The sequence below is a fragment of the Pygoscelis adeliae genome, unplaced genomic scaffold (assembly GCF_000699105.1).
Source record: "Pygoscelis adeliae isolate BGI_AS28 unplaced genomic scaffold, ASM69910v1 Scaffold209, whole genome shotgun sequence".
In the NCBI taxonomy this organism is placed as follows: domain Eukaryota; kingdom Metazoa; phylum Chordata; class Aves; order Sphenisciformes; family Spheniscidae; genus Pygoscelis; species Pygoscelis adeliae.
In genome coordinates, this window is record NW_008825538.1 from 3,424,271 (window position 1) to 3,451,970 (window position 27,700).

General features: G+C 47.7%; 2 protein-coding genes across 3 annotated transcripts in view; one reads left to right on the forward strand and one right to left on the reverse strand.

Annotated features, from left to right (window-relative positions):
* Positions 1–4,235: 4,235 nt before the first annotated feature.
* On the forward strand, positions 4,236–8,336 carry FABP1 (fatty acid binding protein 1, liver). The gene is made up of 4 exons (XM_009331870.1): positions 4,236–4,332; positions 5,389–5,561; positions 7,563–7,655; positions 8,181–8,336. Exons 1-4 carry the CDS (start codon positions 4,266–4,268, stop codon positions 8,229–8,231), a joined length of 384 nt encoding a protein of 127 aa, XP_009330145.1. The 5' UTR covers positions 4,236–4,265; the 3' UTR covers positions 8,232–8,336.
* A 1,295-nt stretch (positions 8,337–9,631) lies between these two features.
* Positions 9,632–27,700, reverse strand: part of SMYD1 (SET and MYND domain containing 1) — a 28,285-nt gene continuing 10,216 nt past the window's right edge. The window contains exons 2-10 of one of the 2 annotated variants that reach the window (XM_009331871.1): positions 26,529–26,705; positions 25,625–25,838; positions 23,783–23,913; positions 21,787–21,825; positions 18,674–18,866; positions 14,633–14,725; positions 13,269–13,432; positions 11,543–11,711; positions 9,632–10,055 (exon numbers count right to left, since the gene is read on the reverse strand). In XM_009331871.1, the coding sequence (XP_009330146.1) occupies positions 9,897–10,055; positions 11,543–11,711; positions 13,269–13,432; positions 14,633–14,725; positions 18,674–18,866; positions 21,787–21,825; positions 23,783–23,913; positions 25,625–25,838; positions 26,529–26,705 (1,339 nt within the window). In that variant the 3' untranslated portion in view covers positions 9,632–9,896. The remainder of the gene's footprint in view (positions 10,056–11,542; positions 11,712–13,268; positions 13,433–14,632; positions 14,726–18,673; positions 18,867–21,786; positions 21,826–23,782; positions 23,914–25,624; positions 25,839–26,528; positions 26,706–27,700) is intronic. The other variant, XM_009331872.1, reaches the window with a different exon arrangement.

Below are 27,700 nucleotides of genomic sequence, written 5' to 3' on the forward strand. Positions count from 1 at the left end.
CCAGCTTCCCAAAGCACTGAGGTGAAACCATGGCTTCACAAAGTCTGGGGAGTCACTGGTGGGATAGATAAGAAGAATGAGAGAAGAGGTGGAGGTGCATGAAGACATTCCCAGGCCTTCACAAGGCTGCCAGGTATCCCATCCTGGGCTACAGCAAAGTGCCTCTCCCCACACAGCACTCCAGCTGTAAAGTCCTTTTCAGATTTTAGAGCTTAAATCAAAGTTTTGGTTCAAACTGGAGGAGGCAGAGAAGGATTTTTGCTGCAGGAACCCTGAGACTCAAAATCCTGTTCGCCACCATAACGCCCAAATCGTCAAGAAGCAGTGCACGTGGGAGGGTGGTTTCCCAGTGCCCTGGCAGGCACTGAGTGAAAGTGCTTAATTCATGGGAGCCGGGACTGGGAATCACAGGGAAGGGTTGAGGGAAAGTGGTAACAGACTGCAACTGTTCCATAGGCAGCTACAGAGATGATGGGGCCGTCTTGGTTATGGCAGATGTTATAACATGAGGCACCAGACACACATTGCCCTTTGGGAGGTTTGGGTCGAGCACCTCTTCTTCGAGAGGTGTGTACCCAGAGAGGCAGAGGGGGTGGTTTTTGAGATTTGGCCAAAGCCATGGCTGAGCTGATCTGGTGTTGGTGATGTTCTTGCTTTGAGCAGGAGGTTGAACCAGAGACCTTCAGAGGCCCCTCCCAATCGGCTTTTCTCCAATTCATCACCTTGGGACACCGAGCATTCGGATACCTCCATGGCTAGGAGGAAGCTGAGAAATTTTGCATGTCCATATCTTTGATTCAGGTGCAAAGAGCAGAAATGAGACACTTGTGTCCTTTTTTCTGACAAACTTCTAAGATCCTACGCTTTATTTTCAAAGCAACTTAAACACGGAAGTACCTGCTGTCTTACCACAAGAAGTAGCCTCCTCAGTAATTTTTGAAAATTATCCATGCCTTTTCTCTTTCTACAAACCAGGTCCAAGTTTTAGGTTATGGATTTAGTTTTAATCAAATGGTCAACTGACTTAGCCTTGTGTTAATGCAAATCAGGTGCATTTTCTTGGCCCTGGAAAGTTAAAGTGATGTCATGTTTTAAAAGATCCTGTATTCTGGTGGGGAGATGTACAAGTACTCTGACCTTTGCTATTGAGATTAAGTTTATCTCACCTGCTGTTTGCTCAGCAGACCTGGCTAGATAATAATTACCCTGGGCAAATTTCATTCACTAAGGGTTTCTTCTTTTTTTATAAGAACTTCTGCATTTCTTTACTAGGAGAAATAAAAGAACACGAGTCCAGCAGAATATTTGCAGGCAAAACAAAGAGGGAGTTTTTTTGATCATTGATCCAAAATCAGTTGGTTGCATTTCCAAACCTGCCAGCAGTGATCCATAGTTCACATTTATCCCACGCACCGAAGCTGGGAGCATAGATGTATCTGTCCACAGTAAGCGAGGAGAGGATACCTGCAGAAAACAACTTGGGTCCCAAGTGGTGTGAATTCTCTCATGAGTTGCCCATTTCTGCCAACTACCAAAGGAGTCCTGAACAATTACATTCTCCTTTTAATATTTGGTGGGTGATCTCCAGACCTTAGGAGCCTGGCCTGCCCAGGGGGAGTTCTCACCCAATTTCTGGTGGTTTTCTAAGTAGTTCAGCTGCCCAGATTAGGCATGATAACTATTTGAAAGTTTGTGGGACAAAACCTGGTGGGCTTTTCCGAATCCTATCTTAGGTTCAGGTCTCATTAGCTTGGTGGTTTTCTCTCCTTTCCAGCTGGTATGTAGAGTGTGGTCCTGGGAATTCTGCAGTGGCTGAGATGGGGGGTCAGGGAAAATACCAGGCGTTCCTTCAAGCACCTAAGATTGGATTCATCTTGGCTAATATGAAGCGTTTACAAATGCCCTGGTCACGTAGGCTTCTTCTGGAGAGGCTGGAGGTGGATAGGCAGCCCTGGGACACGACTCATGATGTGTTTCTCCTATTTCTCTCCTTCGGCTTATCTAGACGTCAGCTCAGAAGTACGCGTTGCACTGCAAGTGGCTGGGGTTACCTGAGAAAGGTCTCTCCCCACTGACTTAGCAGCCACCCCTTCCCCCTAGCCTGCACTTGGAAATGGGTGAGAACTGGGCATCCGCCCCGGCAGCGGGATGTGGTCAGATATGGCCGGTCCAGGAGTGCATCTCACTGAAAAATGAATGAAAACCACAACTCCAGGCTGCTCCGGTCGATGACGGTGGGGGAAAAATGAGCCATGCAGAGCTGGAGCTTTGCCATGGTGATCACCCCGCGGTGCATCGGGAGCGCTGGGCTCTGAAATGAGTCAGATGACAGAAAAATATTCAGGTGTTTTTTCAAGTCTGAATCACTCTCCCCATCATGCAAAGAGAGGGGACCCAAATTGCCTGGAGGAGCAGCCAGAGGTCCAGGGCATGAATGCGTGGGAGGTACACGTGTGTTTCCAGGTTTCCAGGTGGCCCGTGGCTGGAGGACATTACCTGACGGGACGCAGGGAGCTGCCAGCTCCGGCTGCTGCCAGGGCCCAGCCAGAGAAGTCAGTCACCACTGTCCCCATGAAGAAGACACTGAAAAGGGACATGTGGCAGCACAGCCCCGCATGACCCCAGGGTATTCACCTGGGACAGGGGAAAAAAAGAAATACAGTTCCTAAGGTGATGTCATTCCCGTTGGGAATCCTGGGATAAAAGGGAAAAAAAGCTGTAAAGCTGTTTGGAGAAAGTGCTGAATCAACCCCCCCACGAGCGGTCTCTGAACCCGCCCGGCCCCTGCCACGATGCGGAGGGGTGATCTCCCCCGCAGACACCCCCCAGCCAACTTCACCCACCAAAGAGCAAAGGTTTTCCCTCTCCTGCCTTGTCAGGCAGACACTGCCTGTACTAATTAACCAGAAACTGAGGCTGAATCTAGCCCAGGCAGCATCACTGTGCATCGCTGCAGCACAGAGATCGGAGGCGGGCAGCAGCCCCGGGCTGAGCCTGCAGGAGCAGGACAGGTGGCTGCAGAGGGCTCTAGCAGCATCGCCAAATTGGAAGGAGATAGATTTTTTTCACGCTTATCCGTGAGTTCACTTAAAAAAAGGCCAAAGATGTTATGAGAAGGCAGAATGGAAGAATTGCAAAGAGGAGAAGGCGTATGAGTGAAAAGAGGGAAAATCTCTGAGCTGGTGACTTTGGGAGGGAGGAGGAATTCACTGAGGCAGAGGATGAGATGGGAGCAAGAAGCTGAGCCTGGGAGTCCAGACGCAGAGGATAAATGCTCAGATGCCATGCAGCAACCCGGGACACTCAGCCAAGGGGACCACACTGGGAGAGGAGCCCAGCCCCGAGTCCTGCTTTGGAGGGAGGAATTGGGCTCAGCTTGGAGGCTGCTGCTGGCCCTACTTCTGATGTGGCCTTTGGGACAAATGGAGCTCTGAGGGCCGGGATGCTCCTTCAGTACACGAGAGACTGTGGCTCCTCTGGGGAAAGGAGAGGAAAGGGGGCTTCAGTGGTGGCTCCTGGCAATAGCCTTGGTTGATCACTAATGGCACCGGTCCGTCTATCCACATGGAATGCCTTTCTGGAGGCAAGGCCATAGTGTTGGAGCCTGAATTAAACCGCAGTCTTCAGGATGGGCCAGTTCAAGCCCAGGATTTGATTTTGAGTCATGTTTTTTCCTTAGGGGACAATGATGATTTTGTGACTACTGCTACATCTGGCTTACACCAAAACCCACCATTTCAGAGGACCGCAAGGCACCTGAAGGAGTGAGCAAGTTAGTCCCTGCCTGCGTGCAGCCACTACTCTTCATGCCAGTGCTAAAGACCCAGTGTGCACACATGAGCGAGTAGAAACCCCACCAGTGTCAGCTCCAGCGGACACCATAATCTTTCATTGCTTTCTCCTCTTCCAGATGTGTGCTTCCAGACTGCAAGCTGATTAGATGATTTGGCTCATTCCTCTGATAATTAATCTCTTTGCACAATTATATTTTTATCATTCATTTATGGATGCCATGTTGCTACCTGCATAAAACAGGTTTATGGGAATTTCCCTGCCCCCATGTTGTAAACTGAGGTCTGTAAAATGTAGAGCAATTTATCACTGACCATTGCCCAGTTTTATGTTAATGTTTGAACATGGCCATAAAAGAATTACATCATCTTACCTCTGACCAACTTTTAGGGCAAAAGGACCTTATAAAACCAAGCTCTGCTTACCAGCAAGGCACTTTCTCTTGTGTTGGGAGCACAGAGAGCCTTCCCATCATGAGCTTCGCTGGAAAGTATGAACTCCAGTCCCAGGAAAATTTTGAGCCTTTTATGAAAGCCCTTGGTAAGTGCCTGCATGTGCTGTGTGCTGCTTTGCCTCCACAGATCCCACTGATATTTGGGAGTCCAACTGTGCGGATGTGCTGACGCTGTAGATTGAAAACATCTCTCAGATTTCCTATTTTTGTCTGTCATCTTGCAATTGTTGGGTTTTTTAAAATGCATGTGCTTGGAGATGTGATCTCAAAATAGAAGAGAAAGCATCTCTCTGGTTGGTGGCTGGAGGTCAAGAGGTGCTGGGTGAAATTTTACGGCTTGCAGGAAAACGGTCCCAGCAGTTTCTGCAGCCACAGGCCAGCGTGGCAGTGCTGCACACACGCACTAAGCCAGTGGGACCTGCTTAGGGCGACTGCAGATCTGCCCTATTAGGCTGTGGAATGTGAGAGCAAGCAGGACATCGCTCAGCACACCGTGCTGCTGCTCTGTGATGCCACAAAGCCCCAAATTCCACCATTGATCAGAAAAATAGTCGGGTTGTTTAAAAGCTTAATGATGAATGTGGCTAGCTAGGTTTCCACCAGTGACAGTGCCGGGGAATGTGCTCCTGCAGGGATTCAGGAGGCTTTGCACCACTTCTGCACAGTTATGTGCCGGAGGGGCTCTATTTGTCAGATCAGCTTCAGGCTTTGGGAGGAGATTTTAGTGAGCTAGTTCTGAGGGACCCTGAATCTCATAAAAAATCCACTTGGTTCCCTCCCTCTGCTTCGATTTATTCCGTTTTCTCTGCTTGCTTCTCAGTGAAGGAAGGAAAACAGGGGTTCTTCTTTCCCTCTGATGCTTGGCCAGGGAGGTAGCTGTTCTGCTCCCAGCCAAGTCAGTGGGACAAGGGAGAAGTCTAGTTCCCACACAAACCCAGGACGGCAGTATTTGTTATTCTTCCTCCCCAGCAGACTCAGGGCCGTGTGGCCCTTGGGGAACCATCATCCTTGCGAGGCTTTTCCACACTAGAATAGAAATCCTCCCAGCTGTGTGTCCCCAAATCCCACCGCATTCATTCGGCAGCAGCAATCTGCCCACCAATGGCTCCAAGATCCACCTAACATCTCTTGTTCCTGGGCAGGGCTTCCCGATGACCAGATCCAGAAGGGCAAGGACATCAAGAGCATCTCGGAAATTGTGCAGGATGGGAAAAAGTTCAAGATTACTGTGACCACTGGCTCCAAAGTGCTGCACAACGAGTTCACCATCGGGGAGGAGTGCGAGATGGAGATGCTGACAGGAGAGAAGGTCAAGGTGAGTGATCAGCTCCTCCTCTGCCAGGGCTGCAGGGGCTCAGGGACATTAAATTTCCTTTCCAGCCATTCCCCCTGCACTTGGGCCAAAGGGAATGACAAGACCACGGGTGTTAAAGCTGACACAGGGCAAAGATCTGGGTAATTCCCCAGCCTGGTTCTGTCTCTCACGGTTTGCATGCATGATTTAATATAATGGGAAAGGGCTAATTGCTGAAACAAAGTCTGCAGATGTGACTTGCGCTGCCCTGCTCCCTGCAGGTCCTCAGCAAGGCTCTTAGGGACACATTTCCGAAAATGACAGTCCATTTCTGAGCCACCTTCCTGAGAAACTCAGAGCCCAAGAATCTGAAGTTCCCGCCTCCCCTCTTCGCTTTTACAAGGCACCATACAAGCTCTCCAACTAGCACTTCTGCAGATGAAGCCTTGCATCTCTAAAGCTATTTTAATAGCCAGTTTGGAAAATTGGCACAGCACTGTACCAGCTACTAGGAAGGAAATTAACTCTATCCCTGCCAAAACCAGGACACACTGGAAGCCAGTGTTTTAATAGCCCGTTTGGAAAAGGGGGATAGAGATGCTTTAGTAAATTTTTCTGACAGAAAAGGCCTGAAAGATTTGAGGTGGAAAAGGGTTGACTTTCTGTCATGTTGCAACACGAAACATACCCCCACCTTCATTTTGTTGACTGAAAGGTAGTGCAGGAAAGTCAGCCAATGAATCATAAACCAATAAATCTCTCCTTTTAAGTCCCAGCAGCTGTTAGCTCATCTGCTAGCCTCTTCTACTGCTTCTGTTTACGCTGGGTGAGATGATTTGGCAAGGTGAGGATTTATCACCCTTGAAACTGGGTCAGCTCCCGTTTCTGGACATTAGTTTACAATGGTTCATAAAATGTCAAGACAGCGCCACCAGCAAATATTGCCTCTCACCTCTACCTCAGAAGAAGATGATATTGCAGGGACTTTTGAAAGCAGGAGGAATGATCACCAAAAAAATGACCCAATGAATCGGGCTCTGAGAGCTGTACCTGCTGTATCACGATTTCCAGCATCAGTGAAGTCCCTTGCACATAAACTAGGGGGAAATGGCTATTAGAAGAGTTTTACCCTCCATAAATTCAGCAACTCGAGGGCAGATGAACATGTCTTACAGCTGGACAGACAGATGAACAGAAATGGTTTTTGCTCAGTTATTTCTTCGAGTAATTTCAATGATCAGTGATAGCTGGCCCTGGGGGTGTCAGTGATGTCTGGAGTCTTTTTAGACATGCAGCTCCTGGGGGGCAGAGACTCAGGAGATGTGCTTGTTCCCCAGCGAGCTCTCCAGCCATGACTGTGTTTCTGAAAGCTCCTTAAATTGTTTCCCACCTTGAATGAGACTACCCCCAGCCCCACACTGTCACCCAGCTCCCCATCACCCCACCCCAAAGGAGGTTGCTGCAGTAATGTGCAATAAGTGAGTGGTGGAGAGGAGACAACATGGCATGCCCTGGCCCAGCTCAGGTGGCTCTGCAGTCCTCTCCTTGGAGGTGTGCAGGTCCTCTTGATCTGGGTGCTGCATGAGGAGCTGCCCCAAGGAGCATCAGGGCTGCACGGAGGCACCAGTATTGGCGGGGTGAAAAGCCTTCTTTGTCCTCCCCCAAAACTCATGTGTTGGTGTGATGTCAAGGGATGCCAAGGATCCCTGCTCTACCATCTAACAGTGCGGGAGTCATGAGTGAGTCTCAATTTGAAGGGGAAAGAGGTAGGTACCGTGGCAAAATCGCACCCCTGTAGAGCCCAAAGTAAACATCCATACCCTTGCTGTGTTGTAGTCACCACCAGCCCAACCCTCTCTTCTCCTCCCAGGAAAGCCAAAATCACCGGGGGAGCAGCTTGCTCCAAACAGCTTGCAGAGGGGACGGTGGCAACTCAGTACAGAAGGGGAAGGACAAAATGCAGGGGTTGATATGGTCTTCAGCAATAACATGAATGCCTCTGTCTCCTCCCCTCTCTACCAGGCTGTTGTTCAGCTGGAGGGGAACAACAGATTGGTCGCAAACCTGAAAGGGCTGAAATCCGTCACTGAACTCAACGGAGACACTATCACCAATGTAAGTGCAGATGAGAGGGGCAATGGCTGGAGTAATGGTGCATACAGCTGCCTTCAGGGTTCTGGCCCTACAAAGCCTGCAGAGATGCTGGGGACCTTAGAGAGGTGCTGGAGCTGAGCACATGCTTGCACTCAGGCTTTGTAACCAAAGCTGGTCAGTTGGCCAGGCACTGAAGGCAGTTTTTCGGTATAGTCTGGTCCAAAAAGTACTCTTTGAGACCCCAGTAGGCATTTCTGATCAAAGTTTCGTGCAATGAGGGCATGTTCCCACCCACCCAGATGTTTATGTAGCTGGGCATGGCACTTTTAAAGAAGAGAGGTGCAGCAGTTTGATCCCAGTTGAGGGATGCCAGATTATCCCTACCTGCTTTGGGGTATTCATGAAGACATCCAAAGCTTTAATAATTCAGTTTATAGGAGATAGACTGGGGACCAGTCCTGTTTCGATTTGCAAGACCAGATCCTTTCCAAGTAGATTTTGGAGCCAAGCGCCATGAAAAGCTAACGCTATCCATTTCTTTTTCAGACACTGACCATGGGAGACCTCACCTACAAGAGAATCAGCAAGAGAATCTAGAGACCCTGCACATGCCAATCATTTTACTGTGTAAAATGTGTCCATTAAAGTAAAATTTGTATTAAAGGCCTCTTCATTATTACCATCAACCTCTTCGCTGTTGCTATAAAGAGATGCAAGCCTCCAAAACTCATGCAAGCCCTAGTAGAAATTGGGCAACAGACTGAGCCAAGGTTGTGCTGATGTCAGTGAATGGAGCTGGGCTAGGGCGCAGGCTCGGAGCCATTGAGTGACCCTCTGAGATGTGCTCCACGCTGATGAGCACTCTTCCAGCCCCTTCCTGGTGACAGGTGCCAGCATCCTGCTGGGGATGTCCTGGTGGGTCGTGCACCCACGGCTGCCCTGGCTGGGTGGATGGAGGAGCACTGGGCAAGGAAAGGGCTCTGTTCCCTTTCCTTACAAACATGGCCAAAGTGACCACAAGGTGACTGGCAGGGCCAAAGGACGGGGAGGTTTAGATGGGCTCAAAAAAATGTCAGTGATCCTGCCTGGAAAGTTGCCTTGGGGAAGCAACCGTCGTGGGGGCAGTTTGGGTGTCCCAACCGCCATGCCCATCCTCACACCTCTGCAAAAGGATCCAGCCCTACAGGCTCTGGCCACTCCATCCCCATCTCCTCATCATCCCTTCCCACCAGCAAGAGGGCCCTGGACAGCCTGCAGGTGTCCAGTGTGTGCTTCACCCGTGTCCAGTGTGTGTTTCACCCCAAACCGCGCCTGATAAATCGGGTTGAACTGGAATTGAGCTCTCCTTCCAGGGTGAAATACAGGTTTTCTTTCCTGGCAGGAGATGCACACTGGTTGTTCACACTGGAGACACAGAAGGAGCACCACAGTCATCTCCCATGCTCTCGCTTGGCTGGATGGAGATGTGGTTTTCGGACACACAGGAGAGGAAACTCTTCCTTCTTAGCTGCCTTTTCCAAGCCTTGTGCTTGGATGATGATTGGGAATCGTCACTGGGAAATGTGTGTATTTCTGTTGTGATATACCTAGCTGTGATGATGTTCTCACAAGCGCTCAAAGCTGATCAGGATGTTAGGAAAACACCACCAGTGCCTCCTCACCTCGTCCTACAACCCCAATACGTGCCACTAAAGGACCAATTTGTCCCCATGTGCATCTCTACCATGACTCCCGTTTCCTCAGGGAAGGTTTTCATGTTACAGGTTGACATTGATCCTCATGCTAGGAACTGAACCAATATGGTTTGTCACACTGGGCATCAGATGGGCACCTCATGGACAAATGGAAAGGCCTAGGTCAACAGCTCCTAAAAAGTAGATGTTGGTCTCCAGTGAACTCATCTTAGAAGTGGAGAAACACAAGCAAAATCACTTAATCAAAATTTAACCAAGGACTTCAGGATCAGGACTTGTGTAGAGACAAACAGGCTTCCAATAAGAACGTAAATAAGTTTATAACAGGTGTGTTTGCTTTGATTTTTAATGCTAGCAGTAGAAAAAAGATGTTTCTGCCAAGATCTCCTCTGCTTTGAGCCCTCAGAAGATTTTTCAGGACTCTCCCCCAGCGGGTCCATGCTGTCAGACTGGTGCCACTGGAAACAATCCTTATGGATATATCACATTCCTATATCATATTCCCCATGTTTGGAGGTGCCACAGACGATGTTATCCCACAGGCATGAATTTGTTTCAAGCTCAGGGTTTATTCTTTCTTGTGGAAGAGGCTTGGTGAGGTCTCATTGCTGGGTTCAGGCATGACTTGAATCTTTTGGTTTTTGAGGGCAGCTTCCCTCATCTTGTAATACATGAACTCATTCTGCTGGAACATGCGCAGCTCCATCTCCGTCTGGACACGCATGACCTGAGGGACACAACAGGTTATAAAACCTGTAACGCAGGGGATCTCAAAGCAAGTGAATAAAGCACTGCCTAAAAATGGGGACCGTCCTTCAGGGATGTCCTAGGCCATGTAATGACTGATGCAATTTAATCTACATGTCCCACCAGCAGGACCAAAGCTGACTGGACACAGATATCCAGTTACTTTCTCAAACCTGGTTACCTGTGTACTGAGAAGGTGAAGAAGGCATCAGCCCTTCCTGCCCCCAGCTCTTCCGCAGGCTGCTGGGAAGCCTCATGCTCCCAAACCTGATGCAGGGCCTAGAGGCAATGCTGTGCAGAGCCAGGGAGCGAGTGTGCTTCCCATCCACACCCTGGGCCTGACCCTTGGTGTGACCCATCACCGGGGTGGGGGTCACCTTGTGTGGGAGTAGGCAGGAGAGGAGGAGGAGGATGCTCAGCCCCTCTTCGAACACATCATGGTTGCACTCCCTGCATCCTAGGATTCACTGTGAGCAGAGTCATTCCTAGTGCTGCACTATGGCAGAGGCTCAGAAGGGATTTTAGGAGATCTTTTTACACCTGTCTGTGATTTTATTCAACCCTTGGTTTAGAAGCACAGAGATAAACATGTGCTATATATCCACTATTTTCCTCCTGAAGTACATGGGAAGGGAGATACAGAAATGGAGGTTCTGGGGTCTCGCCCTCTGCTATATATAGGCAAACAGTCAACAGACAGGTTGGCTTTAGGTACTAGACACTCATTTTTATGATCATATAAAATTGCACTGATAAAGGTTATAGTGCTGCTATAATGGGGACTAAGACATCAATAAAGGATTTCATTTGGTATTGTGTAATTTTTTTGGCTAATAAAGGAGAATGCTCTAAAGCCAACAGGTCACATCAGGTGAGTTAAAGGCTAAAGAAATTGTAGATCCCCAGCTGCAATTGTAAATAGTTCATCACAGCTGAGCAGAAGTAATTCCCTGGGATCTGCAGCTCTTGACCCTAAGCTAGGAAATACACCTATCAGTCATTTGAGGAAAAAACACATTGCAGCTTAGAAGGACTGGGGAGTGGTAAATAAAGAAGAACGGACACCGATAAAGAAAATCAGTTGGTAAACTGGGAACATCCACCATACATAATTTGATATTGTCAAAATGTAATGCCATCCATCCAAAAGCAGAGAAGTCAGGCTGTTTGAAGAATGGCAGGTTCTGTCCTTGCGCATGGCAGTTTCAAAGAAGATTCAGGAGCTCAGTGGCCATTTTTAATGTATGTCCTGGTGCAGGATAAAAGCTGTTTTTCAGGGGTGAAAATTTCCCATAGGAAGGGACATGCATTTCCCAGCAGACTGTAACACAATCTAGAGAAAACCACAGCACTAATAAGAAGCAGTCAGTACTTGATGCATCTCTCAGCTCTTAGGTGTGAGTTGTTTCTACAGCTTGAATGTAATTTTGCCCAGACAGCAGAGACAACACAGGAGATGACACCTACCTCCAGGTCTTTGGTAATTGGGTGGGAAGGTCCATGGGTTATCAGGAGAATGGCATAGGCTTTACAGATCAAGCCATGCCCGGCTTCAATGAGACCAGCATGCCAGTGAGTCACTCCTGCCCGCATCACAGCCATCCCCAGCTGTGCGTTGTTGGGATGGTATATTTTCCTGGAAAAACATTGAGTAATTTTAGTTCAGGAAAGATCTGGGTTCCCCAGTGTTTGTCAGTGACGTGATATGTTTGCCAAAGAGCAGACTGTTTACTCAAGTGAAGAGCCTATTGCATCGGTGCCACTGAAACGTGCAGCCCTGCTTAGAAAGAGGCAGGCACGAGTTACACGAGGACACGAGTTATACGAGGACATGAGCTGTTGTGAAAGAGGATGAATGACCTGCAAACAGAGGAAGTTGGACACCTGGGTTGGAGAATGCCAAGCTCTGTCATTCCACATTATTTAGGCACAAACAAAACCCAGATCTGACCCGACAGCCCAGACGGCACCGACTTAACTTCAGACGCTTAATGACGTGCCTAAATTGAGAATGTAACAACCAGCAGCTTCTCATTCAAAGTGGGGAGAGAAACGGGTGGTTCCAGAAACTCCAGAAATGTTCACCTCATCTCCTGGAGATGCATCCTTGCCTCCAGGGACTGTAAGATCACTCCCCTACCGTCAGTACTCCAGGGTAGGCAAGATGAATCCTGGCCTCTACATCCAACTTTAGAAGCAGGGGAAGGGTTAGAAGCTGCTTGGATTTACCTGAAAACCTGTGTTCAAGGGCTTAGTTGGCATATTGAATTGGCAGATGTTAAAGCAAGGAAGGAAATTACTGCAGTCCTCACTCTGCACTGAAAAACTGAGGAACAGGGAGGGGAAGCAATTTTCTGTGTGTCATTCAATTAGCTCAGTGCAGGGCTGGGACATGAAGTGGCTTGTCAGGCTTGCAAGCCAAGGAGGTGACTCTGTCACCCCTCTGAAAAAGAACACAATATTACAGGCCTTTTGGGGTAGAACTGACCAAAAAGACAAGTAATGGGTATGAGATACTCTCAGGAGGAGGGTGAATGAGATGACAAAATGGGCTTTTCTCTCTTCTCTATGGTTTCCATTACTTTTTTTTTTTCTATTTAATACTCATCAGTCCTGTAGTAAAACCTTGGTAATAATAAAGTACATCATTTTTACTGTGAGGTTTGTCCTGGATCTACGTGAACTAAGCCTGAATTTCTTTATTCTCACTGAGCTTTTACCACAGGACTTGTGCATACTAATTAGCCAACACAAAAATCCATCTATTATTCAAGAGTGAAGGGATATCTTGAGTGACAGACGTTTGACACAGTTTCTCTTTTCTCTGCTACTTCCCCTTCCTGCAGGGTGCAGGGGAACAGACCATCTCCTGCAGTGACAGCCTCTCTGTTCTGCACCCAGGCTCTGTGTCTTGCTACCAGGGCAGCCCTGCGATGCTTCTGAGACAAAGCAAAGAGGCTAATAAAAGATGTACCCAAACCATTTGCCAGTTACAGTTTAGTAAATCAAGGTGTTTGGGAGCTCTTGTGCATTTAGGAAGGGGTCCCTCTCTGTCTGGTGATATAATCAGGTCCCAATGTGAATGCCAGCACCACTGCCCTGATGGGAGCAGACTAAGAAAATTATTCCTATGACACACTGCCTAACACTGCATAAACCACAGAGAGCTGCCAAAAATAAGGCACAGACATACAGGTAGCCGTCCACCATCCTCTTGGCATAGTCAGCTGCTTCCTCAAACATCTGGAGGTAGGAGAGCACCTCGGAGGCAATGCTGAGGATCCTCAGGAGGTAGATGTTCGTGTCCCCCAGCACAGGCTCCTGTTTCTTCAGGCACTCGCGGCACAGCTTCACGACCTGCATCCAGGGTAAGCAGGGAGAGGAAGGGAAAGCCAGAGCACCTTTCGCCCCAAAGCTGCCACACCAAAACCCTGTGGGTTGCACGGTCCATACAAGTCCTAGAAGCCAAGCCAGCCTCCATGAAGGTTGAGGAAGATAGAATATGCTTTTATTTGTTGAAAAACATCAGTCTGGCAAAATGATTGGTGCTCAAATCTTCCTCTCCCAGGGTTACATTCATAAAACTGGTGAGGAAAAAGTGATGTCTACTGTTCAGGAGAAGATCCCAGGAAGTTGGGTTTTGTCAGAGACCAAGTGCCTACAGGACTCTTACACCCCAATGCCATCCACCCAACCTCCTACAAGCACTTGATGCAATGAATGCTCTTAATGACCCCATGGGTCTTGGGACACGCAGCTGCACTGACCCATGCCTGTCTGCTCGGCTGCATCACAGCTGCACCTAGCCCTGACCCAACATCCAAATCTCTGCTCTAGGGACTTCAGCGTTTTCCCAAAGTAAGTTCAAACCCGGAGACTGTTGCTCAACCTGGAGTGTTTTCCTGAAGCTGTTACACTCTGAAGAGAACAATTACATATTTCCTGGGTCAGCAAGACAGAGAAAGGAAGAAGTGACTTGAGCTCTCTCACCCTTTGCCCTTGTGGCCTGTGCTCCAGGTGGGATGTGGATCTCCCACACCACATACTCGCCCTCAGCACCCAACAAATGAGCAACACGCAGGAGCCAGGAGGTGAAGAGGAGATCGACACAGGCAAACATAGCCCACAGCTTGATGTGGCAAGTCTCCTGACTATCCTGTCCCTCTCCCAAACCCACTGTCCTCCTTTTTATGAGGCCACCTGGCAGACCTGACTTGTTACACTTGCCCTGTAACTCATGTTTTTTGCCCAGGAGGCCCTTGGTTCAACACCTGTGTCAACTGGAGGTGATGGAAGACACTTGAATCTTCTTGTATTATCACTATGAAAGAAATCAGTCTGGGATGTTGTCTCAGACACAGTCGTGCTTTACAGAGGGCAGAAACCAATGTCAGCTTTTGCAATTTGAGCTGCCAAGAAGGCAGGAAGCACATGGGGATATTCAGGTTACAGCAATGGGGCTTTGTTTCATCCTTAAATCATTGATGTAGAGAGGGACAAAACCTGCTTTCCCTGGCAGTATGTATACAGCAGGAGAGCAAAAGTACCAGGACTCACTTCGTGGTAAAGTCCCTCCATGCGGGCCTTGTTGATCTTCTCCAGCGTGTCCTTGGAGAACTGGATGACCTCCTTCACCATCTCTGCAGAGGGCTGGGGACAACGTTAAGAAAAAAGGTGAGGAAAATGCACTGCCTGATGCATGCCAAAATACCCTGGTTGAAGGGATGCTTGTTCCGCAGTCTGGGAACCCAAATCAACTCAGCGAGATGCTTCCCACATCACTCGCTACCTTCCTGCTGCTGGCTGTATATCCCAGCGTGCCTCCTCAGACCTGCCTAAGATTGAGCTGAAATGGTCGCGCTACCAAATGGAGAGGTGAAGCTCCTGCTGACTTCAGCGAGAGTGCTGCACATCAGGGTCATGGCCATGTATATCTGGCATGCATAACTGGGTTCCTTGACTCTCCCCTCGACTTCTCTCCTCTGAAAAAGGGACAGAACGGACCCTGCAACTGGGAGGTCTCACAAGATGCCAAAGAGGCTGTGAAAGCCACCGATCGGCGTGTATCAGGTGCTCCTAGTGCAGCTGCTTGAAAGAAATGAGGCTCTTGAATGAGATATGGGTGGAATAAGGAAAGATCACTAAATTTTACCCACTCTGAGAAATGCTGTCATTAGGTCTAAACGCCATAAGATGGTTGACCTCAGATTTCAGTTGCATCCAGAGTGTGAAATGTTTTCCCACACACCTCAAAGAAGTCTGGATTTCACCGTGCATCTGAAGGCATAATGCACATTGTCCTGGTTTTGGCTGGGATAGAGTTAATTTTCTTCCTAGTAGCTGGTACAGTGCTGTGTTTAGTATGAGAGTAATGTTGATAACACACCGATGTTTTAGTTGTTGCTAAGCAGTGCTTACACTAGTCAAGCTTCCCATCTCTACCGACTGAGAAGGCTGGAGGTGCACAAGAAGCTGGGAGGGGGCACAGCCAGGACAGCTGACCCAAACTGGCCAGAGGGACATTCCATACCATGGGATGTCATGCTCAGTACATAAACTGGGGGAAAGCTGGCTGGGGGGGCCGCTGCTCGGGGCCTGGCTGGGCATCGATTGGCGGGTGGTGAGCAATTGCACTGTGCATCACTTGCTTTGTGTATTCTTTTATTGTTATTGTTATTATTGTTTTATTTTATTTCAATTATTACACTGTTCTTATCTGAACCCACGAGTTTTCTCACTTTTATTCTTCCAATTTTCTCCCCCATCCCACTGGGGGGAGCGGGGGGAGAGTGAGCGAGCAGCTGTGTGGTGCTCAGTTGCCGGCTGAGGTTAAACCACGACGCACATCTAGGCATACCTGACAAAACATTAACCAGCTCCTAATTAGCTGCCTCCTCTCCCTTCATTTAATGCTGAAATATAACATTATGATATCCAGCACCATCATTCATCTTCCACTTTTCTGAGCCTTTCAAATCTGCATTTTCAAACTATTCTAGCTATCACGACCTTCCTTTTTGTAAATGGGAAATCTCAAATCAGCCCACCATCGCCTGACTCCAGGAGCTTGCAGGAAGAGCCTGGTCTGGAGACACATGATAGAGCCAGAGCACAGGCATGTGCCCAGCAGCCAGGAAGGACGTCTGGGTGTGGATCAAAAGCAGAGATCCAACGTTGCAATGAAGGACGCAAAGATTTGGAGTCAGGACCATGGGACTGTCCTGTTGGTTTTTTCCCACACCTGGTCAATCAGATTTTTGAGGAATCTGTGAAATTCAGCTAGTTGGGAAAAGCTCTTGCAAGTTTATTATGGAAGGAAAACCAGTAGCTTTTCAGAGCCATATACCCCCCATCTATTTATGGATACGTATGTATGTGTTATGATTTATTATTCTATATTATTAGACTGAAGCTATCATAGCTAATCAGATTTTGGCAGCTGTTTGAGCAGCACGCAGGATGTCCTAGCGCGCAGAGCACATTCAAAGGCAATGTTAACATCAGTGCAAATCACATCACTATGCTGTCTGAGTAAAGACTCCCAGAATAGGTACTTTAAACAGCACTTCCACAGTGGCTTTGTCTAATAAAAATCCTCTCTTGCATTTACTAGAGCCCTAAGCCTGTTGCCATTTTAAACCATGGGAACTTTGCTACTATTTGGAAGAGGTGAAGGACTGGAGGTCGGAGCGGCTGTTGAGGATGTAAGCTGTCAATCTCCATGTATTCATAGCGCTTTTTCCACACAGCTGTGTGCATTGCTGCTCTCAGGCAAGTGAGCCTGAATTCAGAAAATGCCATACAGAGGGCGGCGAGCAGACGTGCTCTGCGGATGAGGTAAGTCTGGATACTTATTGTCTGTGGATGGAGTGTATTTTTAATAGCTGAAATCATGCACCTTGCATAGTTACAGGCTTTTTCTATACAAGCACTTCAGATTGTGGAGGACATTTACCAAAAGTGCATGTCTTCCCACTGCGTGCTGCAGAGCACCTCTAACGCTCATGAAAAGGGGGTGGTGCACCTCACTGCTCGGTCAAGGCTTCATAGCAGGTGTTGAATGAGAGCTGAGACTTTTTTATGGTGTTTGAAAATATTTCTACAGCAAGTCAGAAAAAAATGCTTCTGCATCAGAGGACTGAGCTCTGGGACAGCTTTACATTAGAAGCGGGGAGTTTCAGTAGTCAGGATGAGCTTTAAGAGGAAGCTTGATAATTTAGTAATGGGATTATATAGCAGGGTCTTTTGCACTAGCGGGGAACTTGACCCAGCAAGCAAAAGGTCTCCTCTAGTCCCATGTCCTATCCCTCGTGGGAGCTCCCTGATATCAGTTCGATCCTGTTTCTCCAAACCTTTCTCAAGGAAAGACTTCTGCTCTGCAATATCCAGTCTTTCCAGACTGCCACCTATATGAAAGAGTCGTCACGGAACTGAGCTTGGCTTTCTGGTAACTGTGCTGAGCTGGAGGCTGAGAGCATTGTACTCATTCCCAGGACAATGCAGCTCGCTGGGCCTCTGCTGCTGCTACTGCTGGTCTAAGAGGTCACAGTTCCTCATCCCACCTTTGCTGTTTGGTCCTGCCCCACGTCAGCCCCTGAGCTGTACTGGCTGTTTCATTACATGACTGTTCAATAGTGCAGATCAATGACTTGATAATAGATTAAAATGCTCTTGCCCTGCCTTGCCTTGCCTTCCCTTATACACTTTGTAAAGCTTGCAGGAGTAGAAAGCCCCTAAGCTAACACTGCCACAGAGGACAAAAAACATGAGCAATTATACCCTTGGGCAGAGGAACCAAAAAGAAACTCTTAGAGCTACCAGCATGGTCATAAACTGGAGCTGCTGGCCAAGAAACACATCCCACTGCTGACAGCAAGACACAGCCTTACACCCCCCCACTCGATGACTTGTGAGACCTCCAAGGAAAACAAAGATTACTTAAAATGAACAGTCAAACATTAATTCTTCACAGTCATTCTGCCCACAGCAACCATGCACAAATGTGAAGCGATGGTACAAACTCCTTGTGACAGGTCTTTGCAAGGAGAGACTGGAAGTTCAGGCTTCCCACCTTCCTGGAGCCAGTGTGATGGTACACATTTCACAAACTATACAGATTCAGCAGCACTGGTTAGTCCTGTCGCCATGAATCACCTGCAACACATTTTCCTTTCTGCTGTTCAAAACTTTGATTCCCTTTCATTTCCTCCAAAACAACCCACAATCTAAATGCCAGCATTTTTCTCAGCTCTAGACCTAATTTTCCAATATTTTAGTATTCTGCCTGTTGATGGACTTTTAGGTTAGAGTTAAAGGCAACTTTTGCGGGCTTTTTTAAATTAAAAACTGCACTTATGTTGCATAATAGGGATTAAACTGGCCTTGCATGGTGGGCTTGAATTGGTGTTGTGCTCAATCAAGGTTCAGTTCTGTTCTCATTTTTTACATTGGCACTAGTCAGGCTTCTGCCAAAATCTGACTCTGTTCCTATTGAGAGTGTCCCCAGGCTGGGGAAACCACGGTCACAGACACACACAGATGCTTTGGTGGAGGAGATGCAGCCACCTCTGGGTTTCGACACAGCAGGACAAACCATACCTTGCTTTCCCCCTCCTTCACCGCCAGCATCAGGTCATCCTTGATCTGTTTCTTGCAGTGCTCACAGGCACAGTTGAAGTAATACTGCTTCTTCAGCTGCTTCCGCCGCTCCTCACTCACGTTGAGGAAATCCACATAGGAAACAGTCAGCTCATCCCCTGGCGAAATCTTGCTCAGTGCCCGCAGCTCAATCCTGAGTGCAAAGGAGATGAGATGTGGACTTAGAGACGCAGCAGAAGCAAAGGTGCAGCCATAGAGCCGTCCGGGACAAATCCTGCGACCTGCCCCTGCCTTGCAGAGGTGAGCCCTTGCCCTCAGGTACCACTTTAGCTCTTCAGGGAGGCAATGCAGAGATGGGCAGCAGTCTGGTTAACTGAATACAGAGTAAAAACATGGTCCCACCAGTTTCTCCTGCCCCTCTGCAAGTCCCTGGCAGGGATACGTAAGGGTCTGAGCTACAGATTACAGCCTCATTACTTTATCCAGATGGGGGCTGAACCTAAACATAAACTTTTATTATGTTGCAGGAGATCTCACTAGAAGAAAACCCTGAAATCAGAAATACCCACCAAGCCTTGCAAAATGCTGCGTTTGGACTTTGGGTCTTTTTTTAAGTACTGCTTTGCATGCTACCTGCACATCCCTGGCTAGACTCCCAGATCCCGAGCTGTGCTGCTTTCGGTATCATTTTCACTCTGAAAAGTTAAGACAAATTCCCTCTGGGTGCTGGGTAAGAGATCCCTCATCCTGTTCATGCATCTCTACGTAAAGGCTTAGAAACAATTCTCTGGAAATAGTCTATTTTTTATATAGCCCATTTGATCTGATATTGCTAATATTAAACACAAAATCCACAGCAAATCCTTAATGACAGGCTTTTGGAAAGGCAGATCTTCGCACCTGCCTTTCTCTCATGTCTTTCCCTGCAAAAGGTCTTAAATAACATGGACACTCAAAACTATTCCCTTGCTGTTTCACTCTATAAGCTAAATCTCCCAGTTACTCCGGGCCATCTCTCAGTCACAGGGGCTGGACAGTCACGACTGGCTGAAGAATTTGGCCAGAGTGGGAAAAACCTCCATCAAACACCAGTTGCAAGGTGGTGCTTCTGTATCCATCTACTCCCCCATCTACTAGTGACTCTACCCACGGTTAGAAATAATTCACTTGAGACCAGTGACCTTGGGATCTCTGCTCAGACCAGTCAGTTGGTTAAGTATATTTTTGCAGCTAGGCATACTTACAGGTTATCAAAATGAAGCCAGTCCCATGGTCTGAGCTCCCACCCTACCGTCGCACTACAGTGGGGTACATCAGTCCTGGGACTCCCTCACCGCGGGCAGCGTGTGCCTTGATCATCCTCCTGCTGAGCTCAACGGTGAGTTTGATGTACACGCCTGCTACAAGACAGACCTGGGGGGGACCTGCTGGCTCCCACCTGAACACGAGGGGCTTTAGATGGGACCCAATGAAGGTCTCGCCAAAGGCATAGGTAGCATAGAACCCAAAGGTCTCACCATGTGCATTAAAAGTAAGCCTTTTGGGGAAGACATGACTTTTTCTGACATGACTTTTTCTGTGTGATCATATATCTGCAAAGAGATTGTAATTCCCTTGTAATTGCCTTGTAATTTCCGTTACAAGCTCTCAGCACCAAGGGCATAGCTCTGAGCCTTTCAGCTGTGCTAAAGCTGCTGCGGAAACTACTCCCCAAGGCTGGTCTTTGACCTTCTCTGGGTGTTAGATCATATCAACAGCGTATTTCACACAAAATTCATCACTAAACATGCCATTGTCACGAAGGGCAGCTATTAGTTATGTCACAACCACGGGAAAATGCCAGCCAGAGAAAGGTGCAACCCGCCACTCCAGGAGAAAGTGCATGAGAAAGAGCAATTCCCATCAGAAAGGTTTACACATATAAACATTCCTGTTCAGACTTAATAATGAGATCCTCATTAAAGTGAGCCATGCAACCAGAGAAGAAAAATCAAGCCTCTGACTTTTATGATGCCCCTGATAGCCTAAGCACCGTAGGTGTATTTTAAGCAGCCATCCCTTGTGTGGAGGGGATTGATAGCGTTCGGGATAAGCCTGGAAACACATGGCATATTTTAAATGCTATAGTTAAAGAGACACTGTCAGCTGAGAGAACCCCACTGAGGTTGTCCCGTGCTCTTTCCCCAGTGTCTGCCCCAAGCACCAAGGACCTTGAAAGACACACTCACAGGCACAGTGATTGCTCGATAGCTCAAAACTCAAATTGCCCCAAAATAGCAACTCTAATCAGAAGTGAAACTCATTTGCCCATTTTTATGGCCCTATCTATAATGCACCAAGTAAGGTCAATGGTGAAGAAGAGCACTTCAAAAGTATTTCACGCCTTATTTGAGGAAATTGCGTGTTTGCTTGAAATTAAAGTTTAAAGACAACAGTGTCCCTTTAACAGGACTGACTATAATATACCAAGCACAGTGAGCTAAGCAGAGAACATCTCTTTTTTTTGCATGCATTTTAGTGATTTCTTTAGTTTGGATCAGGTAACAGTGGCATCATTGAAAGGTAAAACATTAATTGGGAATTATGATAAAAAAGGATGAAACCTACATCTCACGGTATTGCTACTGTAGTCAACACATTCAACGGGCACTGTTTGTTGCAGAAGAAACGTGGACTATTTAGTATGTCAGTAATGCAATCATTTCTCATCTCCTAATACGCAAGGTTTTATTTTGGGCTGTACAAGATTAGCGAGACCTTGTTCTGACTTTCATGCTCTTGCCGTAGTTAGGGGAGGAGAAATGAGAAGTGGAGAAGGGAAATACTGACAGGGAGAAAGCCAAGGGAGAGGGTGGGAAGGCAGGGAGGGAATTCACTGTGGGGGAGACAGTCACACTATTACCACTATCATTTTAATTTACTACAAAATGCAGAGTTAAGTGAGGTTTGGGTTTAGTGGGGCTTTACACGGGGGAGGAGTTCAGAAAACAGGGAAAGTGAAATTTTCTGCAAACGGAGGGAGCCCCTCGGGGCTGTCTGCAGCTTTTCCATTAAACACGGGGCATGAGGGGTACAGGGCAAGGGGAAGGACAATGCTTTCAAGACTGACCCACCTCATCTGTGTGTGGAACATTGATCTTACAGCCTCATGACTGAAAGACAAAACAAACATCTGAAGTTTACACAGGTACAAGTACAATGAAAAAAAAATGGGTACATGGTGTAGAGCATCGGGACATCATCCTGATGGAGCACAAGGGGGTTCCCGATGCCTGGCTCAAGTCTCACTGCATGTAGAGCTTCACTTTTGCTATGCAGCTGCCATAACTGAATTGCCCATCGCTGGGCCACAGTGGATTTGGGGGAGAGCTGTCCTGGCACTATGATTTTAGGAGTGGTCTCAGCCAGGGGATGAGCAAAACCTGCTTCTGACATTTGGCGGGTGCAATAGGGTTAGTTATCCTGCACAGAAATGTCTCCACCGTCATCAATAGCCATGCTCTCTAAAACATAGCTTGAAATGGAAATCAGACTGGGATATCAGCAACAAGGACTGTGCTCTGTGTGATGAGTTTAGTGGGTCCTCAAGTCCGGTATTGTGCCCTGAGCGCTGATAGAGAGCTCAGTTCCCACAGCAGGGGCTCATCACCAGGTTTCTGCAGAAAGACAAGAAACCTTCATAATTTACCTGGCCAATTGTACGACATAACCAGATGGTCAAGGTTTAAAGTCAGTAACAGGATACACGTGGGAACTTCGACAAGCTGCCAGGCAAACAAAATGCCATTCCTCTACTTACCACCCAGAAACTCAGACTTCAGGGTTGCTGTCACTGCTAGTTACCTCCTCCACTTCCCAGGCTGGTTGGAGAGGCTCTCCATCATCCTACTGTGGATCTGATCCAGGGCCAACTGGATATCAGAGCACAGACTCCAATCTGACTTTGGATCAGACCCTATTTCCCACCAAGGTAACCATCCTAATGCAGTTTCGTTTTCTCTTTGCTCATTTACCAGCTACTTGATAAACGCTAGTGTAGTTTTATTGGGTAAAACCAGCAGCAAGAACTGGAGTGCACAAGCAATGTGTTAGTTAAAGAAGGGGAGGCTGGGGGGGTAACTTATAGCACTAAAGTTTAGTGAACATGGAAATTTATAAAATCTTAAGACTGAGCGGAAAATTTGGATGAAATACTGTAGCTGTGCAGTTTTTGGCGAGCAGTTCCCCACAGTTAATGTCTTGCACACGATGCAACTTGCCAGATCGGCAGCAGTTTATACCTGTTCTGGCCTGGGAGGAGGCTGGGAAGAGCAGAGCATCCCTCCTGCGGGCTGCCCCGAGCACCAAGAGCCGCAGCCTCCCCTCCCGGCTCTGCTGAAACGTCCCTGCATTTCCCACTTCATCTCTTTCCATCTCACATGTCCCGCGGAAGTTTTCTTACAGCACTTGGGTGGGAACGGGGAATGCACAGCAGCTTAGGGCATCCTGCACTTGCACGTGACTTGGTTTGCAGATAACAGTCACAATTATAAATAAAATCCCAGTGTTAAAGAGTTAATCAGTGATTAATAGAGATGGTACACTCTCACAAAGATGAGGGTTGTGTTAGGAACGGTTATAAACACATCAGCAAATAGTGATACACAGCTGATTGCAAGCTTTGGTTATGAGAAACTCTTGGACTGTGGACTCAGTATAATCTTTAATAATTTATTAACCGTAATTGTTCCTTAACTATTTGTAAATAAAGCCTCAATACAAGGGGTGATCTAGGCAGCTACTTAGTACTTCATCTGCCTATTTTGAGCCTGGTTTCAAAACTCACAGAAACCAGGGAAAAATTCTTTGCTGGTTCACTGGATTTGGGGTCAAACCTTGTGTATTTGTTTAGTGCATCAGACAGTATTTTTTGAAATAACAATAATGAGAGAGAAAACAGCGCCTCTTTAGAAAGAAAGTCCTGGTTTTTTTGTTTCTGAGCTAGAGAAGGAAACGAGAATGAATAGATTTTCTGGGGCAGGGATCTGACACTGTGGGGTTAGCAGAGTCTGCTGAGTTGCCCATTAGGATGCATGCCCGCTGTGCCCGAGGAAGGAAATATCCACTCACTTGCCATTGTTGAAGATGACGGTACAGTTGGGCCAGCAGTCATGGTTGGCCTGGCAGAGGTTGGGGAAGATTCCCACACCAACAGCCTGCAGTCCTCTTTGGTCACTGAGGGTAAAGCCGTTGCAGCTGATCTAGTCCCAAAACATAGGCAGGAAGAAGCATTAAGGGAGGAAAAGCTGCATTCAGCTACAATCAGGTTTTCTCAGTTCCCGCTGAGAGGTATATCTCCAGCATCCCATCTCCAAACATTAAGGAGAAAGGAGAAGCGCCTACAAGATTATTGCAGAAAGTAATTGCAGAGACAACATCTTTAGTTGGGATAAAACATCAGAAGAGAAGTGATGCAGGGCTCATGCAGATGGACCAACTCAGAGCAAAGCTGAGTAAATGCTGCAGAATATTTGCTGTTAATGTTCATTTGGGATGTCTAAGACAAATTTGGTTTGGCCATGCATTGGCTTCCTTATATTTGCTTCCTGCAAATAATTCAGAAAAAGGTCACAGGAAAATGAATTTAAGGCAATTCAAGCAGAGCCTAGACAGAAAGCAAAGTTCACGCTTATTAAAACAGGTATCAGTTAGAAATTAACCTTGAGAGCTGCATTCAACCTGGTCACGTTTGCAGGGAGGCCCACAGAGCTTATAAAAACCAATTACTACTGTTTGTTATGAGTCCCAAACAATTTTCAGAATGACTACTTCTGGGTGACATATATTGCAAGAATAAATTATTATACTTTTCTATATGGTACATTATTGTCACATATGAATGGCGCAGGTTTTAGTTGCAAACATAAACGAAGGAAATACTTGCAAGGAGAAAATGCAATAGGATATACCAAAGGAAATAATTAACTTGGCTGCTAATTATTTTACTCTGTTAATAGTTTTATTTCATTTCTTAACTGATTCTGTACTTTATCTGTACTTCCTTACTTCTGCATGGGCAAGTTATGTTGGCCACTAGTACCTAGGTCTTCCTGCGCCCAGTGGACTGGATTTTCTTTGCAGGTTGGGTACGAAAGGATGCTGTGTGTCCTCCCTGTGCTAGGGCTGGCAAAGCCAACTTCTCCGCCACACCAGCCATCAGCAGAGGCGCGAGCAGAGCGTGCGTCTCAGCTCAGCTCACCCTGGCCCCTCAGGCAGTGCTGCTAGCTGAGGGGTTAGTGCAGCCCCGGGATACAACAACTTGTACCAGGGCTGGGGGCAGAGCAGCTCAGCCTGAACGGACTTCTGGGAATTTCCCTCTCTGCTACACTGAGAACAAAAATTTGTAGTTAACAAGTTAGTAATGGATATTATTAAATGTATTTAGCATATTTTACCTATTTTTATTACATATATTAAAAAATCTATATTTATAATATACATTTAAAAATCTAATGCACACAATCTATAATAGACATTAATGTATATACTAAAACAGATCTGCTATATTCAAATACATTCTAAGTATATTTACTAAAAATATATTTAAATAGATTTTCTCAGCTCTCCCAGGTGCAGAGAGATGCCCAGTGGGACTTGTGATGACAATGCAGCACCTACGGTTGAGCGAGCCACTTGCCTGCATGGTTAGCCAGATAAAAGGTTTCAGACCATGCCCCTGCTGTGCCTCAGTGCCTTCCCAGTGCCAGTGCAGAAGCGATGCAGATGGGGAATGCAGCAGTATTCAAACCGCCCGCAGCAAATGTCGGCCTCGGCTATCCCAACCGCTATGGCCTCTTAAGGGCAAGAGAGGGATGAACTTGGGCGTTCTCAACTCAGGCCAGTTGGAGACTTTCTCTGGGGAGTTGGCATTAAAAGCAGCCCTCCCTTTGCTCTCCCACCCCTCCGACGTACCACTCCGAAGATGTGGGAGATGTACTGCATGCCGAACTGCTGGCTCTGGGGTGGCCAAAACTCGAGGAAGCTCTCCACATCAGCACGGAGCTCCTTCTTCTCCTCCTCGCCAAAGTTGTCCACATGGTTCTGCAGGTCATCGATGGAGACCAGGCAGCCCTCTGCCAGCCCGCTGCCTTCCCTCTCTATCTTCCACATGATGCGGGCAGCCAGCCTGGCCAGGAGAGAGCCCCAGGCGTTAGCACCACCAGCCAGTGCAAGGATAAGGACCAAAGGGCCATCGAAATTCATGTCATGGGTGGGAAATTTTGTGCGGACAGACCAAGACAGGCTCAGCATCGGATGGCTGATGGCTGGTCACCATCCATGGGCTTTTGAAGGAAAGGGACACAGACACAGGGTTTTGCCCCGGCATCTGTGTTCTCATCTGGAGAAGTGCTACAGACCCCCAGGTCCCCAGTCCTTCACAACAGCTTTCATTTCCTTGGGGATTCCTCTAATTTTCTTATAACGGAACCGGGATGTGAATCCAAATCAATGTATCCTGTAGACAAATTGGGAAGAGCCCATCTCCTCTTCCACTTTTCCACCTACTCCTCACTTTCCCACACACCTCCTAAACCACCCTGGGTGGGTTTGCCTCACCATGTTCAGCTGCACTAGAGTTTTTGGGGCCCAGCACCAAAAAACAAAGCAGGAGCACAACCCCGTCACATCCCAGATGCTCCTCCAGGTCCCGATCCCATCAGCTCAGGGATGCTCCTGGCCTTTCCCAAACTGTCTCCCACTTCCACCCTGTCCAAATCAGGCCACCCAGCTCTTCCTTGCCACCCTCTGGAGGGATGCCCTGTCCTCTCTCACCATCCCCAGGCTGCCGGCTCAGCCCCTGGGGGCCAGCTCTCACCTGATGTTTTCGGTGGGTGCCTTGCCGTGCTTCTTGATGGCGGAGCACTCATTTTTGTGGTTCAGCCACGCCGCTCTCTGGCAGGTCCGGTCACAGTAGTAGGCGAACTTGCACTGGCCGCAGCGGTGGAGCCTCTCCTGTCGTTTGAAGCAGGTGTGACAGATGATGTGCGTCAAGCTGGAAGGACAGAAGGACTCGTTGGCTCATACCTCAGTGAAGGGCCAGCTCCACCCAGTGAGGGTCCTGCCAGCTTTGCATCCCTGGGTTCCCCATACCGACTAAGGATGGACCCTCCAAGATTTTTTGGGAGGACGGAGAAACCTCCCACCCAGATTAAATCCTTGTGCGCTTGCCCAGTGCTGTTGCTTTTCTCTTTGGCTACGCCAAAGAGACAAATATTTTGTTTAAAGGAGGACAGCAATAAAGCATTACCCAGCTCTCAGCCCTTTTGTCTGCAGCTCATCTGCTCCTCCTCAGCACTGCTGCTGTTAATAGGATTTTCAGTCTGCTTTTGTTTTCTGTCTGGTCCGTGCTGAAGCACCAGCCACCCATTTGCTGAACAGAAATCAGATGCCTAACGAGTCTGTGGCTCAGGCGAGCACGAAGAACATGAAGGCAAAGAGCCAGCCTGAGAGCTTCACCGGCCTGCAAAGCCTCTGAATTTGGCTGAAGTGACCACCCCCCCGAGCACTAAGGCTTTCCTGGGCCTCACATGCACCAGGTCACAAAATGGAGCAGTGGCCACCACCATGCCTGAGACTTAGGAAAACATTGGTCGAGAGGGACCAACCAGGAGCATGGCTCTGAGCCATCCTAACTGCTCTCCTAAGCTTTCCTTAGGCACAGACACGCTGTTGGGATAAAAATACACATCAGAAATGCTCTGCCAGTGAGCAGACCAGAGGTGTATCACAATGAAGAAGAGTGATAGATAGAAGTAGTTGCATAGTGAAACCCCTTGTTTGTGCTGCTTGAAACCAAGATATGTTTCCACGGATTAAAAGGCAGCTTTGCTTGTCACTTCTTTTTGTCACTGGGCCAAAGGTGTAGCTGTACTGGAGGCATTGCACTTGGCAATTGTGGCATTGTGTTGGAAATGACACAAGGAAGCCAAGCGAACAGCCTTCTTCAAGGTAGATCTCATCACAAAGTGTTTTATGTCTTCTCCTCCT

Coding starts and splice junctions, on each gene's coding strand:
- FABP1 (XM_009331870.1), top strand. CDS start 4,266: ATGAGCTTCGCTGGAAAGTATGAACTCCAGTCCCAGGAAAATTTTGAG. Junction 4,333..5,388: donor GCCTTTTATGAAAGCCCTTG/GTAAGTGCCTGC, acceptor GTTCCTGGGCAG/GGCTTCCCGATGACCAGATC. Junction 7,656..8,180: donor ACGGAGACACTATCACCAAT/GTAAGTGCAGAT, acceptor TTTCTTTTTCAG/ACACTGACCATGGGAGACCT.